Source organism: Neodiprion pinetum, chromosome 2, assembly GCF_021155775.2.
Source record: "Neodiprion pinetum isolate iyNeoPine1 chromosome 2, iyNeoPine1.2, whole genome shotgun sequence".
NCBI classification, from domain to species: Eukaryota; Metazoa; Arthropoda; class Insecta; order Hymenoptera; family Diprionidae; genus Neodiprion; species Neodiprion pinetum.
The window spans coordinates 43,435,396-43,456,586 of NC_060233.1; the positions used below are offsets into that span (position 1 = coordinate 43,435,396).

The 21,191-nt window shown below is 39.9% G+C and overlaps 1 protein-coding gene and 1 long non-coding RNA gene across 8 annotated transcripts in view; one reads left to right on the plus strand and one right to left on the minus strand.

Annotated features, from left to right (window-relative positions):
- Positions 1-21,191, plus strand: part of Egfr (epidermal growth factor receptor) — an 87,535-nt gene that overhangs the window by 28,549 nt on the left and 37,795 nt on the right. For 2 of the 7 annotated variants that reach the window (XM_069133790.1, XM_046613204.2), the window contains exon 1: positions 14,789-18,726. The exons of 2 other annotated variants lie outside the window; for them this stretch is intronic. Coding sequence is in view for 2 of the 5 variants with exons in the window: in XM_046613204.2 (XP_046469160.1) it covers positions 18,714-18,726 (13 nt within the window). In the remaining 3 variants the exon portion in view is untranslated. Of the gene's footprint in view, positions 1-14,788; positions 18,727-19,872; positions 19,982-21,191 lie in introns of those variants that run through there. 3 more of the 7 variants (XM_069133791.1, XM_046613203.2, XM_069133792.1) reach the window with 3 other exon arrangements.
- LOC124212782 (uncharacterized) lies at positions 5,085-5,684 on the minus strand. The gene is made up of 2 exons (XR_006881750.2): positions 5,538-5,684; positions 5,085-5,180 (listed from the first exon to the last, which is right to left on the minus strand). It is a non-coding gene; the product is annotated as an uncharacterized lncRNA (long non-coding RNA).

Genomic DNA, 21,191 nt, shown 5'->3' on the forward strand with positions numbered 1-21,191 from the left:
CTGTCTCTGTGAATTTGCACACACGACTGCTAATCTGATTCTATCTGTACCTCCATCCGCGTATATTGGCTTGACGCGTTTGAAAATTACAAATAGGGCCAATTCTCATTTATCAAAGAGTGAGAATTTGTGGAAAAATTCCTATTCCTCATACGCCAGTGTCAGGAGTCTGCTGACATTCGATGTCATAGGATTGAAATTACTGCAGCATCTAGAGGTGTCCACGTCGGCACGACCGCGCAGGAATTTGAGACGAGCCCAAGTTACTACGTCAGCGTAACACATAAACAATAGTCTTATCGGATGGGCTGAAATGAGTACCTGCTTACCTGACAATGAGCTCCAGTATATCTGGTTTCACGAGCAGCTATAGCGAGCTAATTTCCTGATCACGGAATTCGCACTGCAAAATTAACTGCAAAAACTTATGAATAAACATGACTGATAATCAGAAATCAAAGGTAACGGCAATTGCAATCATTTATCAGATGACGGTTCACTGCGATACCTCGATGAGCAGCACTGCGAAATGGAAACACGAATGTTTTGGCTGCCAGACACAAGACAATCGAAGTTGTTGTTATACTTGGATAAGAAAGACTGCGTTATCGCGATGTGAATCTGCGATTTTATACGGAAAAACGATTTGTATCGCAGACTTTTCCAACCACTCTAAACCACAAGTCAGCCTTGGGCCAACTTATGGTCGAACTTGCGGTCTCGATGAATTTGAGCTACGATAATCAGTTCCAATGGGTCAAGTAAGGTGATGATTTAATTTACAATTGTCTTGTGAATTTCCATTTTTCAAGTTGACGCGGTGACCTCGCGGCCTCCGACGTGGTTCAAAGTCCGAGGTATCCGCGTACAGGTGCCAGTCACTGACCGGACTCTCGTGCCTGAGCAAGTGCAAACGAATTAAACAATTGAAAATCACACCGTATTTTTCATAGTCAATCCAGCCGGGTTCTGACAACTTGAGCCCCTTACGCCCTGACAGCTACACGTATAACGGACTCAAGTACTACGTGCCTACCCCAAGATTTCCGCTCGCGTAACAATTTAGTGTACACGCAACAATACGTCTCCTGTTGCCTATATTTCATACGTGATACACATATGCGTAATACATTGTCTACCTAACCTTGGGTATTAAGTGTACTTTGCATCTTGCTGTATTCATCTTCCAAGAGCATACGTAGAGACGGAGGTAGTCCCGGCTGTACCTCCCCGTCAGATATATCATATTTCATAGCGCAGACTATCCTTTGTGAATCTCATCGGCATATCCGATAAAGGGGGTTATAATAATCTTATCACAGCTTCCATTATACTCAACAATGGCTAAGTCCACTTTTGACACCCCGGAACATTCACCCTACATCCTACAGAGCGTACCCTTCCCCCAATACTCTCAAGGGCAGGTACATCCGCATCCTCTAATGACATACTGGGTTTTCTGATTTTTTACCCGCACGCGATACACAATGTAGTCAGAGGTTGTAAATTGGTACAGCTGGTTAGGTTGCATATTATATCTTGATATATTGAATACGCCTGTAACATTTAATACACGCTCGGTGTATAAATCGGTTATGTTCGAATTTCCTTATTAGAATTAGTAACCACTTACAACTGTAAACCTGCATTAAATTGAATCCGAGTTAAAAACTGATATAAAATTTTTCTACAATTTCGGCTGAATCGCAAAATTTAAATTTAATTTGCATCTTGGTCCAATTTTGATACCGACTTGGAAAAACTTTGACAACTTCGATTTTCAAGCAATTCAGCTTCGAGGAATTCGGGGCGTTTTAGCAATTGTTAAAATCAAGTTGATCAAGCATCTAACAAGTCAATGAAGCTCCCATATTCTCTTTTTCCCCAAAATCCAGACGACGCAAAGTGAACATTTCGTACGTACGGATCGAACTGGGAAGCAGTGTGCAGATACGTGAAGCAAACGATGCGACATATGTTTCTTTCCTGCAACGGGGACAAGCTCATTCTGAATCGTGATTGGATCAGCTCAATGTTTCAGGAATATTAGGAATACCTAGCAGCTCCAGGTTTTAATTCATAATTGCTTCTTCTTTTGTCCGCGACATGCTCGAAATGGATAATATCACTAACAGCCTGAGCTTGAGTCTTAGGGATCGAGGTTCACTAAATCACCGATCTGTGCTTTGGAATAATCGGCGGATTCTCGTTCCGGTACCTCGTGCGGCACAAAACGTGTTTGCCTTCGAAATTGGATCGAACTTTGAGTATCAGTGTAACCATGAGTCTCAGACGACAATGAGGCCACAGGTTTTTGTTTCTGTTTCGCATGGCGGCTGAACCTACCGCCATATAAGCTTTCCAACGTCTGAGGAAGCAGTTCCTCAACCGTGACACCCCACCTTATCTACTTGCTCGCTCTTCTATCCGTCGCACGCACAGTGCTGCTGAGTGTACATTACACGAAGGTACACTCATAACCATCCGTAACCATTCTCTCTAAGATACCAACTTCCTATGTGAACTCTCACTGCCGCGTTATACACCACTGCGCGCCGAACGAGTAGATACGACAATGATGAAACTTGTTGTATACACCGCCAACAATCAGTCTGACCGCGACACGATCCTACTTGTCGCTGTTATACGTGTTATACCGACTATACATTAAAGGCATAGTTATACGGATGAGGTGCCTTGCTGGTGAAATATCGAAGATATCAAATTTCGATGAATCGCGTGCCTTGCTTGAAGTTGACCTGTGTCGATTTGAAAAAACCAATCCCGAACCACAGCTTGATTGGGTATAAAATACGGAGCGACTGGGTGTACTGATAGTGCTTACAGCTCGTTACCGAACCGACCGTGTCTTTCGTGGGGGAGGGGAGGTGTTGCGCCTATTCCATCGCGGAAGTCCATCGTGTGTTGCTAAGGTAGAAATCATCGGGGGTATTCTGACTTACCAAGGAATTGACTCAACGGCAAGGTAACCGGAGAAAGGTACGCCCTTGATTATCGGTAAGCGCTTGAAGATTCCTGCTTTAGTGACATGTCATCGAACCTTTTCATGTTCTCGAGTCCGATATCGATGCAGAGCAACGTAACGTTCACATATCGATGGCTACGAAGCACGCGACGTTTGAATTCCAGTTTCGTGAAATACTTTTCAAAAAACACCATCGAACAAAAATTGTAGGTACATAATACAGATTAGTGCAAATTATCAATTCAAAAATATTGTTACATGGAAGAAAAACATCATTGCGCCTGTTATACCAAGCTCAAGATGAAATGCGATATTCCTTCAGAATGTGGGTCTACCATAATTACAAGTATAACCGGTAGTAAGGGTGAGAATATCTCAAATTAACGTGGATGCAAGACCCCGCTTAGATCGAGCCTCGATAAATCATCAGGCAGATTTATTCGATCTAAATCTCAATCTGAGAATGCGGTAGTGAATGAAATCAATCACATTTCTGAGACGATGGTCTGAATATATCTGGTAGCCTAGTCGCAGATGAGCATAGTTATTTAAAATATGGAAGATACATCATTTTCGTTCTTCTACTAGAAATCAGGTATGTATGAGAGTCAAAATATCGACAATCCAAGTGACCAGGTCTGCGCATAAAAAAACATTTTGAAAGTTTTGTAAAAAAAGAGACGAAATTGATTTGCGAGTCAAAAAAGCCCTCGCAAAGAATCCGGAGGGATTCTTCGCGCAAATAATTTGAATATCATTCCAACGCTGTTGGAATCTTGCGAGATATTTCTTGTGAGATGCGCACCGTCAATACCCTTGTATGGGTTTGGCAAGATATCTTCCACGAATATTTACGGATCCTGTAGTATTAGAAAACATATGTACTGCTGGTGCAATAATAATTTCAGAATTCATCATTATTCTCAAGCCAGAAATCTTGAAATCTCTTTTATTATGAATATTCTTCATTTTTCAGGTTTCTATGATTTTGAAAATATTACTGCGCATACTACGGATTTCATGCGTCTACGACACTGAGATTCTCGTTCGCTTGTACTCGCCATACTTAGGGAGGAGGAGAGAAGTCAGAGAAGATATGAAAGAAGTGGGAGCAAGAAGCGGAGCGATGGGAGAGGAGGTATGAGAGGGCGTCAGTTTCCATAGGTAGAGGTAACTTTTGAGCACCGGAGGTGTAAGGAGACTGTAAATATCTAAGATGGCGAAGTTGAGAAAAAAGTGAGAAATAACTATGGCAATATCAACAAAGATCTCAAGTACAAGAAGAACGAAATGAGAGAAGGAACTGCATCAACTGGAATGAAAAAAGGGCGAGGAACTACTTCGTTTCGGAGGACGAGAAGAGAAAGAAAATGAATAGGTGTATGAGAAGTAGAAAAAGTAGAACCAGATGACCGATCAAGAGTTTAGCCTTACGGTTCAAGATGACTCCGACTTTTCCATCCCTCACTCCTTCGTTGCGCTTCCATGTTTCGCTGGCAATGGCTTCTAGCGACTACAACTACAAGGCATGCATACCTACTGTTCAGCGGCCGTAGTTCGGATGAGCATATGAAGTAAACGTACTCTTTACAGCAATCTCAAACCATTCTGTGACGATAGTTTGCATAACGTGCGGTAATATTATTACCTGCGGAAGAACACTTTCGAACTTGAGGAATCACTGGAAGAATTTTGAAATTGAAATCATATTCACCATACACAACCAAACTCAAACCAAAAATAAAAAAATGTATACGACCCCCGCCAATTTGCTTCATTATTTTTCATATGATTCTACAACCTAAAAAATGCACTCACCATTTTTTTCAGATTTTTCGACCCAACCATTCTTTTTTAAAAAATGTTACAAACATAACAAATGTTTTGTATACTGTAACAACGGGAGGAAATTAAGAAAGATCTAAGAGAATCAAAGAGTTCTCTGTGCGATTTAAGGTAGTAGTCCGGTGTGACGACCGAAATTTAGACGTTTTTTCATGATTTTTTTTTAAAAAGTAAATAAAATGCTATCGTTTTAAAGTTTTTACATGTTTTTATTGGTGTTTTGAAGTATATAAAAAAAATTTTTTGAAGTTAATTTTACATTAATTTGTTTAAAATTTTTGACGTCAATATGGAGTCCTCAAAGAAAAGATGAGTTGGTTCGGGGAAACACACAGCCTTCCAAAGTCATCTGAAATAAAAAATTCAAAGAGATTATTATTCTGTAGACTTCATTTTAGGTCCCGAACCTTAAATATACATAAAAATAAAAAAACAAAAACAAAATGGCGGACTTGTGAAAAAAGTTCTCAAAATCTAATTTTTTTTCTTCATAAATTGTTTAAATAAAATAGTTTATAATTAAAAAATTAAATGTTTTAAAGGTTCGGCATCTAGATATGTGTGTCTAGAATAACGGGTTAAATTTTTAGCTAAATCGGTTGAATAGTTTTGAGTCAGTGATTCCCCGAACTTTCGAAAACATGGTTTTGAGAAAAACGCTTTTAAAGTTTTGACAACAGATTTTTTTCAATAAAATTATACTTACATTAATCAGCTATGCCTGGTGCATAGAGCAGTCCTTCCGTTTCCTCAAAGTTGTCATTTTCAGCAGCTTTTAGAGCTCTACGTAAAGTTCTGGCTTCTTTGCAGTTGGCTTTTTAAGCACAATATTAGCAACAGATTTGACAGCGACGCTTTCATACACACGCTTTCATACACACCACGGCGCGCTCTCTTATTTTAGCTATAACTTTAAGAATAATTAAAATTTATGTCTGAAATTTTTATAGCATATTTTTAAGATGTTTTTCTTCCGAAAAATGTAAAAAAAAAAAAATCGATTTTCTGAACCCGTCACACCGGGCTACTACCTTAAGCGAACGCCGAGCCAAAGAAGTCTCACGAACAAGGAATATTTAGAAAGAAAATAGACGTATTTGGACACAAGCTCTTTTTTTAAAGTCTGGAGACTGACTGTTTTTACAATAATGTCGGTTGACGCAGCAACCTTATTCTTTTTAAAGACATAAGAGGTTTATAAACGTCTTTTATCTATGATGACTACTAGATCATTTAAAAGGGGACAAAACGGGTGATTTCACCCTTTGTAACAATACATACAAAATAAGAAAAATTATTCCTGTAAAAAATTATTTAAAAAATACTAAAAATCAATTCTTCACTCTGAACTATGGCTCAAAATGTTGGTTTTGAGACCCAGAAATTATGTGAATTTTTGCAAAAAAAAAAAAAAAATTGCGTCTTTTTTTAAGACCATAAAAGAGTTTGTAACATTTTTTAAAAAAGAAAGGTTGGGACGAAAAATCTGAAAAAAATGATGAGTGCTTTTTTCAGGTTGTAGAATCATATAAAAAATAATGAAACAAATTGGCGAGGGTCAGGGAAAATGACCTCTCAGTTGGCATGGAATACCTCATATATATATACTTTCCAACTAGTCCAACTAGTTATACTTTTATGGTTATGTGTAAACGAAACTTCGCGTGGGTGTTTGCTACGCGTATGGACAGTTTATGGGGAAAAGAAATAGGAGTGAAATTACGTTAATGAAATATCCATTACAATACCACAATTAAAAACACGGCCCAGCAACGAAGTAAAGACGTTGTCTGCATGTGTAGGCCGTTCGGTTCTCCGTCGCATTTTCACGTGATTACTTCACAGAGCATTCACCCATCCCCTCCCCAACCTAGCTGACGTGTCAGCGCCATCTTTGTTTCACACAACGTCTCTAAATCCGATTTCTCGTTACATTATTCTCTGAGATTACTACAGTAAGATATTAGCGGAGGGGAATTTAAAATACCAACACATGAGAATTGTCCAAATTCTCCACCACAGTATGTTTTTCATGAATAAATCGAGCTTTGTTCGTCGCCGTCAAACGCCCCAAATTTTCCGTGGCGTCCCTTAGTGCGTACCGCAGGCGCATATGGTAAAAAGTAAACAGTACGGATCCTCGTGGTATCCTCAGTTTCCAATGGTTTCCTCCCAATGGAGCGTGCCTAATGATCCCAAATGAGTGGTTTTTTAAAGCCGTGGTTGTGGTTACTCAAGCCTTGAAACTTTTACTCGGCGGTCATACTTATTATCTGTATACCCGGATGAGCCTTGGCTGGCCCTTACTGAAACATGGATTATCAAGTATATTATGCAGGGTACAGATTTTTCTGTATCCATTAGAGTCACCTGTATGTTCGATCGAAAGCACTGATTTTTATCGTAATTTCTGATATTGGATTTCAAATTTAGCGTCAGAATTCTAACAGATCATGTGACTATGCACTCCAATGCTGCAGCTATACAATTTTATTGTTGAAAACTCACGTCATTGCACTACAACTGCGATTATCCAGATCACAACTCAAACTTACGTCAAAGTAAAACGTATTTTATTTAACTAAAACGATGTGACGAACGTTAAAGTACTACATCATGTGTGAAAAAGTAATTTTAAAAATATGCACTACCTTACTGTTCGATACATATGATTCTAGCGTTCTTTATCGTCTATCATCGTTTCATCTAACGTTACCTTTCCATTACCTACTCGAACTATCGCTCATCAGCTATAGATCCGCTCGTAATCAATAAATTTGAACAATCAAGATTCTACGGTACGGTTAAAACTGACCGTACTACATGATCAATAATTGACGAAGGCTTCGCTGTTAAAAAAAAATTTCTCTACCTTATGACTGCAGAACTCTCCCTACGATATCTTAGCGTTCAATTCACAGGTGTCAAGTGAGTGTCAAGTCTCAATTCTTACCAACCATTCTTCGACTATAACCACTTATCTCTACTCATGCGATGTGGTGTGTACATGCTTGCGTAGCGATGCGTAGCGACTCCACACCTATAAGTGCACAAAGTCGGCCTGCATATGCCTTAAAACATTGGTACGTGAAATGTGTTTTGTACTTTAGTGTGTTGGCGGGTATACATCTTATGTATGTTCACCTCCCAAGGTGGATTATGGCCGATTTAAGGCTGTCCGTGTCTTGATTTAATTGCATGGAAGCTCGACAGGTTGAATAGGTAAAAGCGGTGGCACCAGGTGGCCTTGAATCGGTCAGAATCCGCACCGAAAGAAAAATAATGTAGATTTCACATTTCCTGTTGTGAATACATGGACAACACTTTTTTAGAGTTAAATCTACATCAATTGTGGCGAGATTTACAAATCCGATAATAGGTAAGCGTTACAAAACCAGTAGTAACAGTTACAATATGCTTAGGTAGATCCACCACAATTGATGTAGATTCAACTCCGACAAAGTTCCGTCCATATATATGCCACAACAGATATAAAATCTGTCTTAAATTTTTCGACACGCCACGTCAGCACGATGCACCGGTGCCATTTGGTACTTCTAACTATTGGTCATTTCGAACCCGCTGAAATGAGGAAGGTCAGAATCAACCTCACTCAGGTATACATGCATGGTACGCGCTTCAGCCTGACAAATGAGTACCTTAGACACGATCATCTACATTACTCGGTTTTCTCACACGGCAAAGAGTTCACAATGTGTATAATATAAATATGTACAGCATTCAGTGTGTCCTCTGGATTTTCTGTCGCAATCGAGTAACGAATACGTAATAATTAACACTTCTTTCTGCACGTAGCAAACGATAAGATTATTATTCCAAGCCGGGAGGATCGCTCAGAATCAAATACCTCGACGCGACGTGTTTTCAAGCCAAATTATATCCAACACATTTGTAAGGTCTTGTACTTATACCAAGTGAATAATATGTATTTGTGTAATACTTGATTACAGATATAATATGCAAGTTTATAATGATAATATATTATTGTCGTTAAACCACCGCATTGTAGTAATACCCTCACGTCATCGAGAGCATTGCAGGGTCCGCGTACTGATTTACATCATGGTTCACGCCCGTAATAGATGAAGATTGCACGTTTTTGTACAACTCTACTTGTAAGTATATGCCGCTCTGTGCGTTCAGTATTGTCACGCAGTATCGGGCCTACCCCGAATATTAATACTAGAAATGCTATCGCTGACGTTTTCCTCTTTTCCTCAATGACCAATGAGGATAATAGGGCCGTTTGAAGTTCCCCATAGATTCTGCCACGAATCCGATAAAGGCGCTAACGTGGTAGACTCCGAGCGTTTGAGAAAAGAAGAATTTATCAATAATTTGCCAATAGTTTGAAACTATGATGTTTATACGCTAATGTAAGGTCCGTGCATCTTCGTTTGTATATTTCACTGCAGATTATTACCACGAATGCCTACTGAACGTTCGCTGCAAAAACCGTAGAGGTGTATAAAAGAGGTACCGACGATTGCGGACTAATCTTGTCAAGCTGAGGAAATCACTTTTTTCTTATCATTTACCCACTCTTTCATAGTCAAAGTTTTGTCCGATTCGTTACAAGCTGATCGATTTTCGAACAATTTCTATCAGCTAAAATTCCTCGCAGAGTATTTATAAATATGTATTGCACTTCTTAAGCAAGTACAATTTGGCACAAACTGCAGGTATCCATCACAATTTCATTCAATCAACATCATCCGACCTATCATGCTTGCATTTTTTTTCCAAGTCATTGGAAATAATCTGTAGCACCAAACAGACAATGAGGTCAGCAGTTAAAATTTCACTGCTTGCTTCTTTCGTTGACTGCATTTGAATCATCCAAGGTGGAACTTATCTTATCTAGGTATGTATTTACACCACACACTCATGTGCAGTCAGGCCTAGCTACGAGAAGAGTATTCTCAATCGTATAACGTCCAAAGTATCTCGCACAGACATTTCTTTACTGTATGCACGTAATTCTGGTCACAACCTTAAGGCTTGCTTGTCAGACGATTTTCTCAAAATACTAGGCGTTTCAGTTCCTCGGTGCTTCACGATGCGTGCATGGGACTGACAAACGTAAGCTTTTCGTTCTCTGTGAACTACGACGGCACTACGGGTAAGACCAAAAATTGGCAACGACTGTATACCGATAGGAGCCGGTGGGAGGGGGAAAGCCCGTTTGTATACCACCCGATAGATGCACTAAAATAGAAAGCTGTATTGAACACGAGATTAATTTGACACAGACCGATTAAACACAGAGATTTATCGGATACAGGGCGACTGAAGATAGTACGATTGATGATAAATAAATATTCGAGCATTCGATTGAAACGAAAATCTGTCGGATACGAAAAAGTAATGCTGAAGTTCCATTTTCAGACCGTTTGCAGAAAATGTAAGCTCCAGCATGCATATTTTCACGGCAGTAAATCTTCAGATCAAAAAAGACGGGAAGTGTAATTCAAGGCCGTGGGAATTAGGATCTTTTCTCACCATCTCTCAACATTAACACCGCGCATGCGTCAATCTTCCCCGACACATTGCAAATACCTAATCGCAAGTAGTTGAATGTTGACAACGCTATCAAACGCGTGTCAGTGCCGATTATTTATATACCCTTTATTATTACAGCTCGCTACAGACTGTTTGATTTTCAAAAAAAGGTCATCAGATACACATTGCTACTGATCATATTTCTTGAATACTTAATAAGCTTGAATGTTTGAAACAGGTATCATAAAATATATATATTTTATTTGTTACCGCAATGGATTCGAATGAATTCATAAGTTTTTTCCTTCCGTGTACAAGTGTGGATGGGAAGAGATGGGAGAAGTGTAGATGCACGCCCGTGCAATACCATTCATACGCTTCTAGACGCAAATTCTACCGGACCGGCTTGGTTAATAGTTTGGCTTTGATTCGTTAAGCTTGCTGAATGCTCCAGCCCCAAAATCAGTTACAAGAATTAGTGTTCTCAAATGATTTGACCGGCGACTTGAATTCTGGCACATAATGAAGAATATCGTCACCGTTTACACCTGAGCGATTTAATTCTGGCTTTACAATATGCTGAAAAATGAAAACTCAGTTCAAGTAACACATTCTTACAAGTATACCTACTTGTATTACTTATTAGTCACTTTGAGTAGTAGGCTAATGGTCAATACACGTTCGACGTTTGAATTTCGGCCTAGTGCAGCGGCTCTCTTCCACGTGTTTTGAAATCAACCATCTTACGAACAGTGTGACCTCTCTCCACCTTGCTGTTCTCCCACTTGCTCAACGGCCACCTTTATTCACCGTTATAAATTCTATCTCTTAGAAGGAACTAGCGCTTCTTTGTACTTCCCGAAGCCTCGTGAGTTATTTGAATTTCACCGACGAGAGACGGGCAAGTATTTCGAACTCAATCCGGCTGATGCTATGTGCCTGCTATCATAGCGTGAATGTTTGCACTCGATAAATATACTCATGCGTACGTCACGTCCGCTGTGAACTGAAAAACCGCTATACTTATCATACATGGACGATCCATAAAGACCATTGCACCAAAAATATTGCGTCTACTATTATTGTTCCCAATTGTCCCGGGATCAAATATTTTTAAAACCTTACTTTCGTGGCTATTGATACTATCGAGCAAATGCCATTGTCCGACTTGTACAAAATACGAACGTATTGGAATGGCCATCGATGCAATATCGATACCGACTTTAAGGTTTTTAATTTGAAACATATAGTATATTCAGTTCTCAGTTTGAATTAATCTCACAGGCAACCGAACATGTTATCATGATATAAATATTCCGTACACGCGATCTCTCGAAACGCTCACTTTGTATATTCACGGGGACATAAAAATTTTCATGGTTATCCTTGTACGATTTTAACCATGCGGAATGAGAAGATTTAATCCGAATTCAACAATCACGGAGCCGAAGATGCAAGTCCCAAGTCTTTTCACCATAGTACTCTTGCTATTGGCCGTTGGGGAATATTAATTTACGATGAGAATAAATATTTTCCATTAGAATTAATGAAAGAATTCCAGAGAATAATTATTTCCAGAGTAAAGAAACGCCTAAGCTCTTCCGCGCTATGTTACAAATATTTTCGGTGTCACCAGCTAGCTCAACTTACGGAAACAACGCAAGCTGCACCAACTCGTAGGGAATTTTTTAAGTAGCAAACTTGACCGAGCCATGGATACAACCAGACCTTCTAGAAAGCTCACGACCGTAAGCCGGTTTTAAGATGGAGAGGGATAAGAAAATTCAGTGTCGGTAAATGTTTTCGTCTAACCATGCTAGCTGTAAGATCATTCCCTACGAATCACAGCGCGGCCGTAATCTTATACCCGAAGAAACTGGTTTCCGTGCATCGCAGTGTTCACCGGCAAGTAACGTGCAAAACGAATTAATAATAAAAACATCATAACCGTTCTTCAAGGCTGTTGGGCATGTGTGCGTGCGTATACAGGTAACTCTACTGCGTTGCCTCGGATTAACCTAGCTCCGACACAAGACTCGGCGAATGACCGAAGGAGAACACCCAATGCGTCTCGAGTAGCCGGAGATCGAAACTGCGCGATGAATCTAGTTCAAAAATCAAAAGCACGGATCTGGTCTAGATACGTCTCGAGTGATTGGATGACCCAGCAAAAATTTTCTAATGAGAAGACTCTTCGTTCCCCTGTGATTATATTTTCAAGGCTTAATTAAGATTCCTGCTATTGTATGACGACGCACAATAGTGTAGAAAATGAGCGACGCCAGCGGGAGACGACGCGAGAATCTCTGTGAATATCGTACGTACCACTTGTTCCCGGAGCCGGTTATGTAATTACATTTTCACCGAAATCATTTTAATATAATTGTTACCTGGTAGCTATAAAACTTGAGACAAATTTTTCAGGATTCTTCGTTCGAAAAAGAACATCAAGTAGTTTATTTGGTTGACCTTGATGAGGCCAGCCTAAAAAGTTTTCACTGGGATACATTTCAAGCCCATGAAACGTTAATAAATTGTATTTTCTAAATTTTCTAATTTGTTATTCAAATAACTTTGTGTTTGGTAAAATCAATTTTTTGTCCGACGATATCTGTAGAACCAACCAACGGGTTCCGTTGCTTTTGGTCTCAATCGACGAAACTTTTTTAATTTAGGACTGAAAACTTTTGAATTTTTGCCGGCGGTGTGATTTTTGTGTTATTTCAATAACGAGATCCGAAGAAGAGAATAAAATTTCATCTGTGAAAGTTTCGTGGGCTCGATACGCATTCCAGCGGGAAGTTCTTCGGCTGGCCGCAGCAAGCTCAGCGAAATGAATCACTTGTTACTTGAAAAATAAGGGGGGGAAGTTGAAAAAACTTGAAACACCGATAGTCGGGACAGTTGTAATTGAGCGGATCCTAAAAACGGAATATGGAACTTTTAAACACCGAACGTCGCGTGCTGCTGGGTCACCACCCTTAACTCATCGATCCCTAGAAAGACCTCATGCAGACCTCTGGAAAGGGAATAAGAAGAGGGAAACTAGTGAGCACTGATGGAGAGTCGTCGGCATGACATGTTTCTTTGATTGCTTTTGTTAAGAATTTAGGTAAATGATTATTTGAAAGCTTGATAAAATTTTTGTTGCGCTTCGGAGATTTATCCGGCAAAGTTGATCAAGATGTATATTCGCCACACGAATAAATGAACAATACGCGCGCGGTTTGGATTTATCGCTCTTCATCTAAGGGCAACTCCCGACGGTCGGCTAATCGCTATAAGTGCGAGACAGCTGGCCCGTACGTACATCTATCGTTAACCGACGCTTCCTCGCTCGGCAATTCAACTCCGATGCACAGATTTCAACTAATGTAGTAGTCAGCGTCCTCATAACTGAACGGCGGAAGTAGTCGGCACGTACTCTAATCCATGCACGGGCTTCCATGCGGGGAATCCTCGGTGTCCTTCTTCCCTGAGATACGGTGATAGCCGCGGCAGCAAGGAATGCTGGTTGGGCACTCAAGCCGCAGGAAGGCGACGGAGGAGGCAATTATATGTAAGCCTCTTGAAGTTCGTGCATCTTGCATGTGCAGCCGTTATATGTCTCCTCGGCCAGCAACGCCATACCAACGTTGCCTACTAGGGCGAGAAAGAACGCGACTCAGAGCACACGACTTTCGTGTACAATCACGAGATTAAATGACTTCGGCGAACCTAAGCCAATGGTATCGTGCTACGGCTGCGGAAAATCCCACGCCGAAGGCAAATATGTTTTTGGAGCGATGCGGATATGTACTTAAACTGCGTAGCGGTAATTTTTTGAGACAACGAGAATTTACAGAGATAATCTGCATTGAGCATGCGTCAAAGTATCTGTACATAATTCGTTGAACCTGATTTATGATCATAATTTGAATTAATCCGAGTGTACAAGGAAAAAGAACCTGTGGGATTTACCCATGCGAAGATAGTTATACGAACAGCACTTTTATGTAGTAAAAATTACAAGGATTATGGCGAGAATCGCCAATTAGGGTGTTAATGTTACGTTTGCGGGTGTTCTTTAAATTTGTCAAATGCCGCAATCCAAGTAATTTTTACTCCAAACGGTACTGTTCGCATAATTGCCGTCGCAAATGTAAATAGAACAGGTTTTTTTTTTCCTCGCACGCTTGACAGATCGAAAGATACCCATTCCATTCGAGAGAAATGAAGATTTTCACTAATCGCCAAACAAAATGCCCAATTCAACAATCGTCTCTCCTTTGTTGCAGGTAAACCTAAGGGGTATGCTTATCACGAGAAGAAAATAATACCGAAGGTCGAAAGAAATACTCGAAAGGTAACCTCGAGCACCAGCAGGATCACAATGCGTCGGCAATTCAGATAATCATCTCAGTTCGTTAGCAGGTTTGAAATACGTAGTTGGAAACATAACCGGTGTGGCTCGCGGCACAAGTTGCGTGCTGGTGAAATATAGCCGTACGACGCGACGCGGAGTTGGATCGAGATAGGCGATAAAAAAAAGTACACATGTAGAACAGAGACTGAGATATTGTTTATTGTCTAAGAAAGGTGATGATTGGGCAGTCTTGTCGCGCGTGTATGCTCTTCGTTGCTGAAATTTTGTATTTATTCAAAGTAAATCCGTCGATGCGTGTGCGTTGGCGGAAGTACATATATATTATTACAGTGAATTAGACCCGAAAGCGTCACTAACTCGCAGATATTACAGGGTTATAAAAATTTGGAATTCTATTCTGCCGGAGCCTTTCCTTTTTCCAAGTGCTATTTTCATCATACCTTCGAAGTGTTTGTTCTGATTTAAGAAAATTTTATCTTTTTTATTCTTTGACAAATTCAGGATTTCTTACTTTATAACGTTACATAGGAGCCGAATCGAGGGGCTATCCGCTGGCTGCTATCGCTGTGAATATTCTTCAATTATGCCAACGTTATCCAATATACTCACATCAGTTGTACATGTGTAACTTCTTCGTGACTACGCAATACTTTGACACCACTAAAATAAACTTTGAACTCCAAGTCACCTCGCGTATATACGTAGCCCTGCTTCTGCCCTTGGCGAGTAATCTGCAATGTTTTACGAATGATACACCCATTTCACTAGAATTGTATCACTCGGGGCTACAGTCCATTATAACGTAAATACAATTGAACGAGTATGCATATAAAATCTTGTGCCGGATTAGTTTACAAGAATCTCACAGTCTCTTATTGTAAAAGAAATTGTACAATGGTGCAACCCTAGATATCACTAGAGGCCCATTCATTCTTCTTTCATATCTTTGTAAAAAATCCTAGAGTCGAAGAGGTATTGACGAGCTTCCCAACTGGGCACGGTCCCCCGAACGTCCTAATACGGTTGTTTTAGCACTTTCCAAATATGCCCATGATAAGATCGGCCCGGTTCGAGGCCTGAGGCCCTATTCAATATTCTGTCACATGGTACAACGTAGAAGTGCGTCGCTATTGCATACGAATTCTTATGCCGTGTAACGTTGATATTAGCCACATCCTCCGGAAAACAACTTTTATAAACTGAGCATAGAAATCAGTTGCATTCAGTTGTTGGACTATATTTACGGTTAGTTTGGGTCCACATCCCTCACGTCGCACAAGAATCCTAAAATTATAATTATCGCACGGGTCTGGATCGACGCCGCTGAGCGTTGTATGTAGATCAGTCGGAAACCCTCGAGTTTGGTTAATGCCTAACGCGAGCTTGTTGACACTGCATACCTCCAGCTATGTATTATGTTATACATAACATGGGCTATACTTATAATACCGCGGTGAAGGAAGTATGCGAGTGAAATTGAATGAACTCAACTACCGACGTTGACGCTTCAAACAGAATGCGAGATCATTTGTTTTCAATCTCACACGTGATCGGTAGCATGTATTTCACTTTCCTCGATCTCACTTTCGGTACAAAGATCCAGACATAATGCGATAGTTGAAAGTCTCGATATTAAGTGTAAGTGAACACAAGTTATCGGATAATTCGATTTTCCATTTTCCACACCTTGCTGAGGATTTCTGCCAAGAGTAAGAAAACTGTAAACTGCCGATGCATGCATACGAATATGGATGATAGTCTGCCGGACGAGCTGGATTCTAACAATTGGTCGGTAGCCTGATCGATTTTAGAGTATAAGGAGCATGATTACGAGTTAGGAATTTATATTAAGGCTATAACTATTCGATATTTGCCCTAATGAAGATTATGTCAAGTACCAACGAACTTGAGCTCGGACTGATACGGTGAAACCGTATTTTTACAACAGCTAGGCAACATGTAGATTTGCGGATACAAGCCCTGGAAAAAAAAAATTATCATGCCCGATATATTTGATTCCGAGCTCTCATTGCATCCTTTCATTTTATGATAACATAATTCAATATTTTTGTAGGTATTAGACACGTATACACTAATATTTTTCTTCCAGCACTTGATTAGAGTAATAGATTCATTATATGATATCGTCTCTGTGAATTAAGGTGGTATATTCAAGTTGCTCGCTCATTGCGTTCAACATGCTTGTATCACTTTTGTCAATCTAAGTTTTCACTTACTTGGAAATGTTCTCAAATGGCTTGGAAATCCGTATTGAAAGAAGCAGCCGTACAATGGCTTAAACACCCGTCATTGTGAACACTTTGGGGAATAGGTGGTGATTTTTTTTTCACAGCTTGAGTTTTTGTCGTCCACTTCTAAATAGCGAAGGAATACAATACTACGAGAACACTACTGGTAATCAGCATGGACAGATATTAAGAAAATAATGATGCTAGTTCGTTTAAATTAACATGATAGGATGTGAAGAAAAATTCACCAGATCCGAGGTGACTGGTATTATATTCGAGGCACGTTGGCACGAAATGCCTTATGCATTGTTCACAAATAGATATACCTTGACTGACTTTCCTGTAAATAGGATATGGGTACTATTGGGTACTTCAGCATCGAAACCTGTTTCCAAGACGAAGCACAATGACGGTTTAGATATTGAATGAATTTATGTACGTTCAAACGGCACACGGTCTATACCACATATCCAAGTACACATAATTGAATTCTTCAACTTACGGTTGTTTCACGTACATCGTGATTTTTTGTAGTGGCCACTTGGCAGCATATAAGCGCACCTAATTCTTCTAATACAGTCTTACTTAGAATATGTTTAATGTGAACTCTGTTGCAGATTGACATCACGCATGAAAGCTGCTTATAAACCAGTCGATTGATGAAACGATTACTCAATACTTTTACTGACTCTCTTTTACATTGATAAGTTATTAGCATTTGCAATCTGGACAACTTCGTGCGCATAACTTGAAAAATTATTCGTTAAACTCAAACTTTACGTGGACATGGCGATTAGGTTCACGATGACTTCTTATTATTTTAATGGTGTTGGGGTTTAATTCGTTGGGATCTCAAGTACCAGGAAGATATATTCACAGAAAATATTTGTTCCCTTATATTAAGATCACATTTTGATTGGATTATTGGCTCTCGATACATTTTTGATACGGGCCGTTCATGCATGACGTCGTCACACAAGGGGGAAGGGTAACTCCGACAACGTAATATCTTGTATCGAGGAGTAGGCTAAGCAAACGAGACGTAAAATTATGCCGATTTTTACTCCAAACACTGTTCCATTCACCGATAAATTTTTTAGCTCAATTTTAAAAAGCCCGCTCGTGGCGTTCGATGCTTGGCATCATTTAAGAGTGGTTAAAAGTATTATGTGCGATAATCGTATACGAAACATACAAATGTTCATAAGACAAAATATTATCTTTTTTAGATGTCCTGTGTAATGAGAAAATATGGAGAGTATAAGAATGGGGTTTAGTGAGGTCATTATTATAAGGGCGGGGGGGCAAGTAATAAGGGTCGTGTAAGTGACCCGTATTGATGTCATTTATGGATGGCCCTCCGCACGGCGATCAACAACGCGGTTAACCGCTCTTTAAGATGTCCTTCTCCCAGATTCACACCACCTTTTACCAGTAAGTGGGTAAAATTGCTGAAAGAAGTTTTTCGATGAATCTTCTCGCCAATTTTGAAACACGATTTCAATTACAGCGCTATGTCATATTGCGAGACTGAATTTCCGTAACTGTAATAATATAACGATAAACTGTAACTGTGAGGCTCGTTCCCGTACGACTCAATAAGAGTGATTTTATTAGCACTCCAATTGAGGTGCATACACATTGAGTCAGGAATTCGAATTGACGGTACGGCGTTGTGTTATGAAGACGCGAAGGAAACTGTTGGGATCCGCTGCGGTCATGGAATTGGGCGATCGTGGACCTCATGATGGCAGCTGGTAAGTATAACATACCATTATTCATTTGTACTTTACGCGTCGACCTTGACGAACAATAATTGATAAGACAGGCAGTTTTCTCACCTCCACGCTGGACGACGAGTGATTGCATATCAAATTTATGGGATGAAATTTCCTTCCCGGCCATTTCAGAAACACTTGCATGGCCTCGGATCTCTTCTACTGATTTCAATCAATTTCAGATGATTTAAAATATTATATTTTATGATACTCTATCTTACATAATTTTGATTGCCATTTTAATATGGTTCCTTAACTTGGCCGAAGTAGAATGGTACCAAAAACGGCACCTTCTTTCAGTTCTTCGAATATGCAGATGGTCAATTCTTTAGACCACGACTTCTGCTGTCCCAAAACCTTACGAACTCAATACTAGATCGCGAAATTGTTTTTACCATGGGGCACGTACAAGACGCCATGATTCCTATACGTTATGAAGTTTCAAGTAAATATTTCAAAAGTTTTACCCCTTAATTGAACATGCATTGTTCAAAACTTGCAGCAAAATCTGCTCTCTGAAAGCATCCAGGGCCAAATTTTTTTATTTTAAATTTGGAAGCCGTCTAATATGGAGTCACCACCCAAGACTATCATTTATTGGACTGATACGGATAGAATTTCACATCAGTAATGTGATTTCCTACAGAAACCAAAGATTTCCAAGAGCGTAGCCGGAGCAAAACCAATATATAATTGATCGGAAATAAAACCGTATATCTGTAGGAGCTTCCCTGGTTGACAGCCTGCATTAGTATGCTATATTCTCTGATTTCCACGAACATTATACCGATACGTGCTTCTGGTCCATAGCCAGGGACCCCGTGTGGACTTGCAAGGCACATGGATTCAACAGCTAGAATCAATATTATTCATGCGTGTAAGTTACTCAGAGTCGAGTTGTTCTGGGTGTTAGCATTCCAGCGCTTGGGGGTCCTCATATTCACGCTTTGTCACGACGTTGTTTCGGTCACACGTTTTATTCGTACGAACGTGTCGCACGCGGACAATTCAATTGTGAGCCACTTGTTCTTGAACAACGTGCCACCGTACAGCAATGCGGCCTAATCAATTAAACGCTAGACAATGCAGCCAGAATGAATCCTTTTTTCCCTCTCTTGATTCCAGTTTCTTTCTCCACACACACCAGCCACACACTTCTGGCGTTTACTCTTGTAGTTTTTGACGGTTGTAGATAGACCGCGAGGCGACCAGGTTGCAACTGACTCAACAGCAAGTAGGTATCCGTTTATTGTGAATGTCTATTAATCTCATCTGAAGGGGCTATTATATGCACCTTAAAACAAACATATTCCAATCAATATTTCGTAGTATTAGAATATTTGATCAACTCGGCGTTGTTACAATGAATTACTAGTATTTGACAGTATAATGCCTCGATCTTTAGACATTCACGAGGTTCAGTGTTACGCTGCTAAAGCCAAATGAAGCAAGAGTGGTGTCGTGGCGTGCAAACCGCAATATGTATCGAAACGTTCAGAAATTAGGTGTAGAATTCTACCGTCATGTTATTTCGGCATAGTCAGTAAGATCTATAGATACGATCTGGGCTCTACGTTTTTGAGTACAAAATATGTTTTTTCCGACAATTTTTCTACACCTCAGCGAAAAAATAAGAATCAGACGTCGAAGAATTGCATTAATAAAATATTATTGGTTGGCACTAAAAAACCATATGATTATAAAATACTTATACCAAATTTCAGAGAGTTTCGCGACATGATGCGGCCGGTACGTTACGACGAACACTCTTTCGTTTTCTGGCCTGAGATATGTAATACGCAGTCGTACGTGCGACAAAATTTGAGAATTTCTACTTTTAACAACTAGTAATCTGCTGCCATTAACCTGTGTCTTTCGACTAGCCCATCACGAAACAGTAATCCTTTGAATATAATTTTCTTTAAATGGACGTGCCCCTTTGATCGCAAACGGTACGTTGTCAGTGATTACACGGTCTACAGTATATACGTTATATTCAAGTTTCGGTTAAAGATTGAATCATTGGAATAACGATAACAAGAGTCAGGAAAAGCTGCGTAGTAACTAAAGATTCTTCGTGAATGATTAACGAGACAGAGCGCGACCGGCGTTCTGAGCAGTACAAAAGCTGGCTACTGGCTAAAATCAAGAGATTTCATTGCTCTATAATAGGACGAAGGTAAAAGCGGCGATCGAAGACTTACGACTACAGATTATGAGTACATTGCAGGTATAGGTGGAGGTAGACATTTTGGGCACGGTACTGCTACAGTTAGTCCGTCGATCCAGAGAATGATAAAACTAAGCTTAGCTCGGCCAATCACTTATCTATCTTGCCATACAACGTCGTCATTCGGTACAACGTGTGCGTGAGGTACGCACCGTCTCTATACAAGTATACACATCAACCGACTGTATTTCTATATACCATGCCGGTATCACGT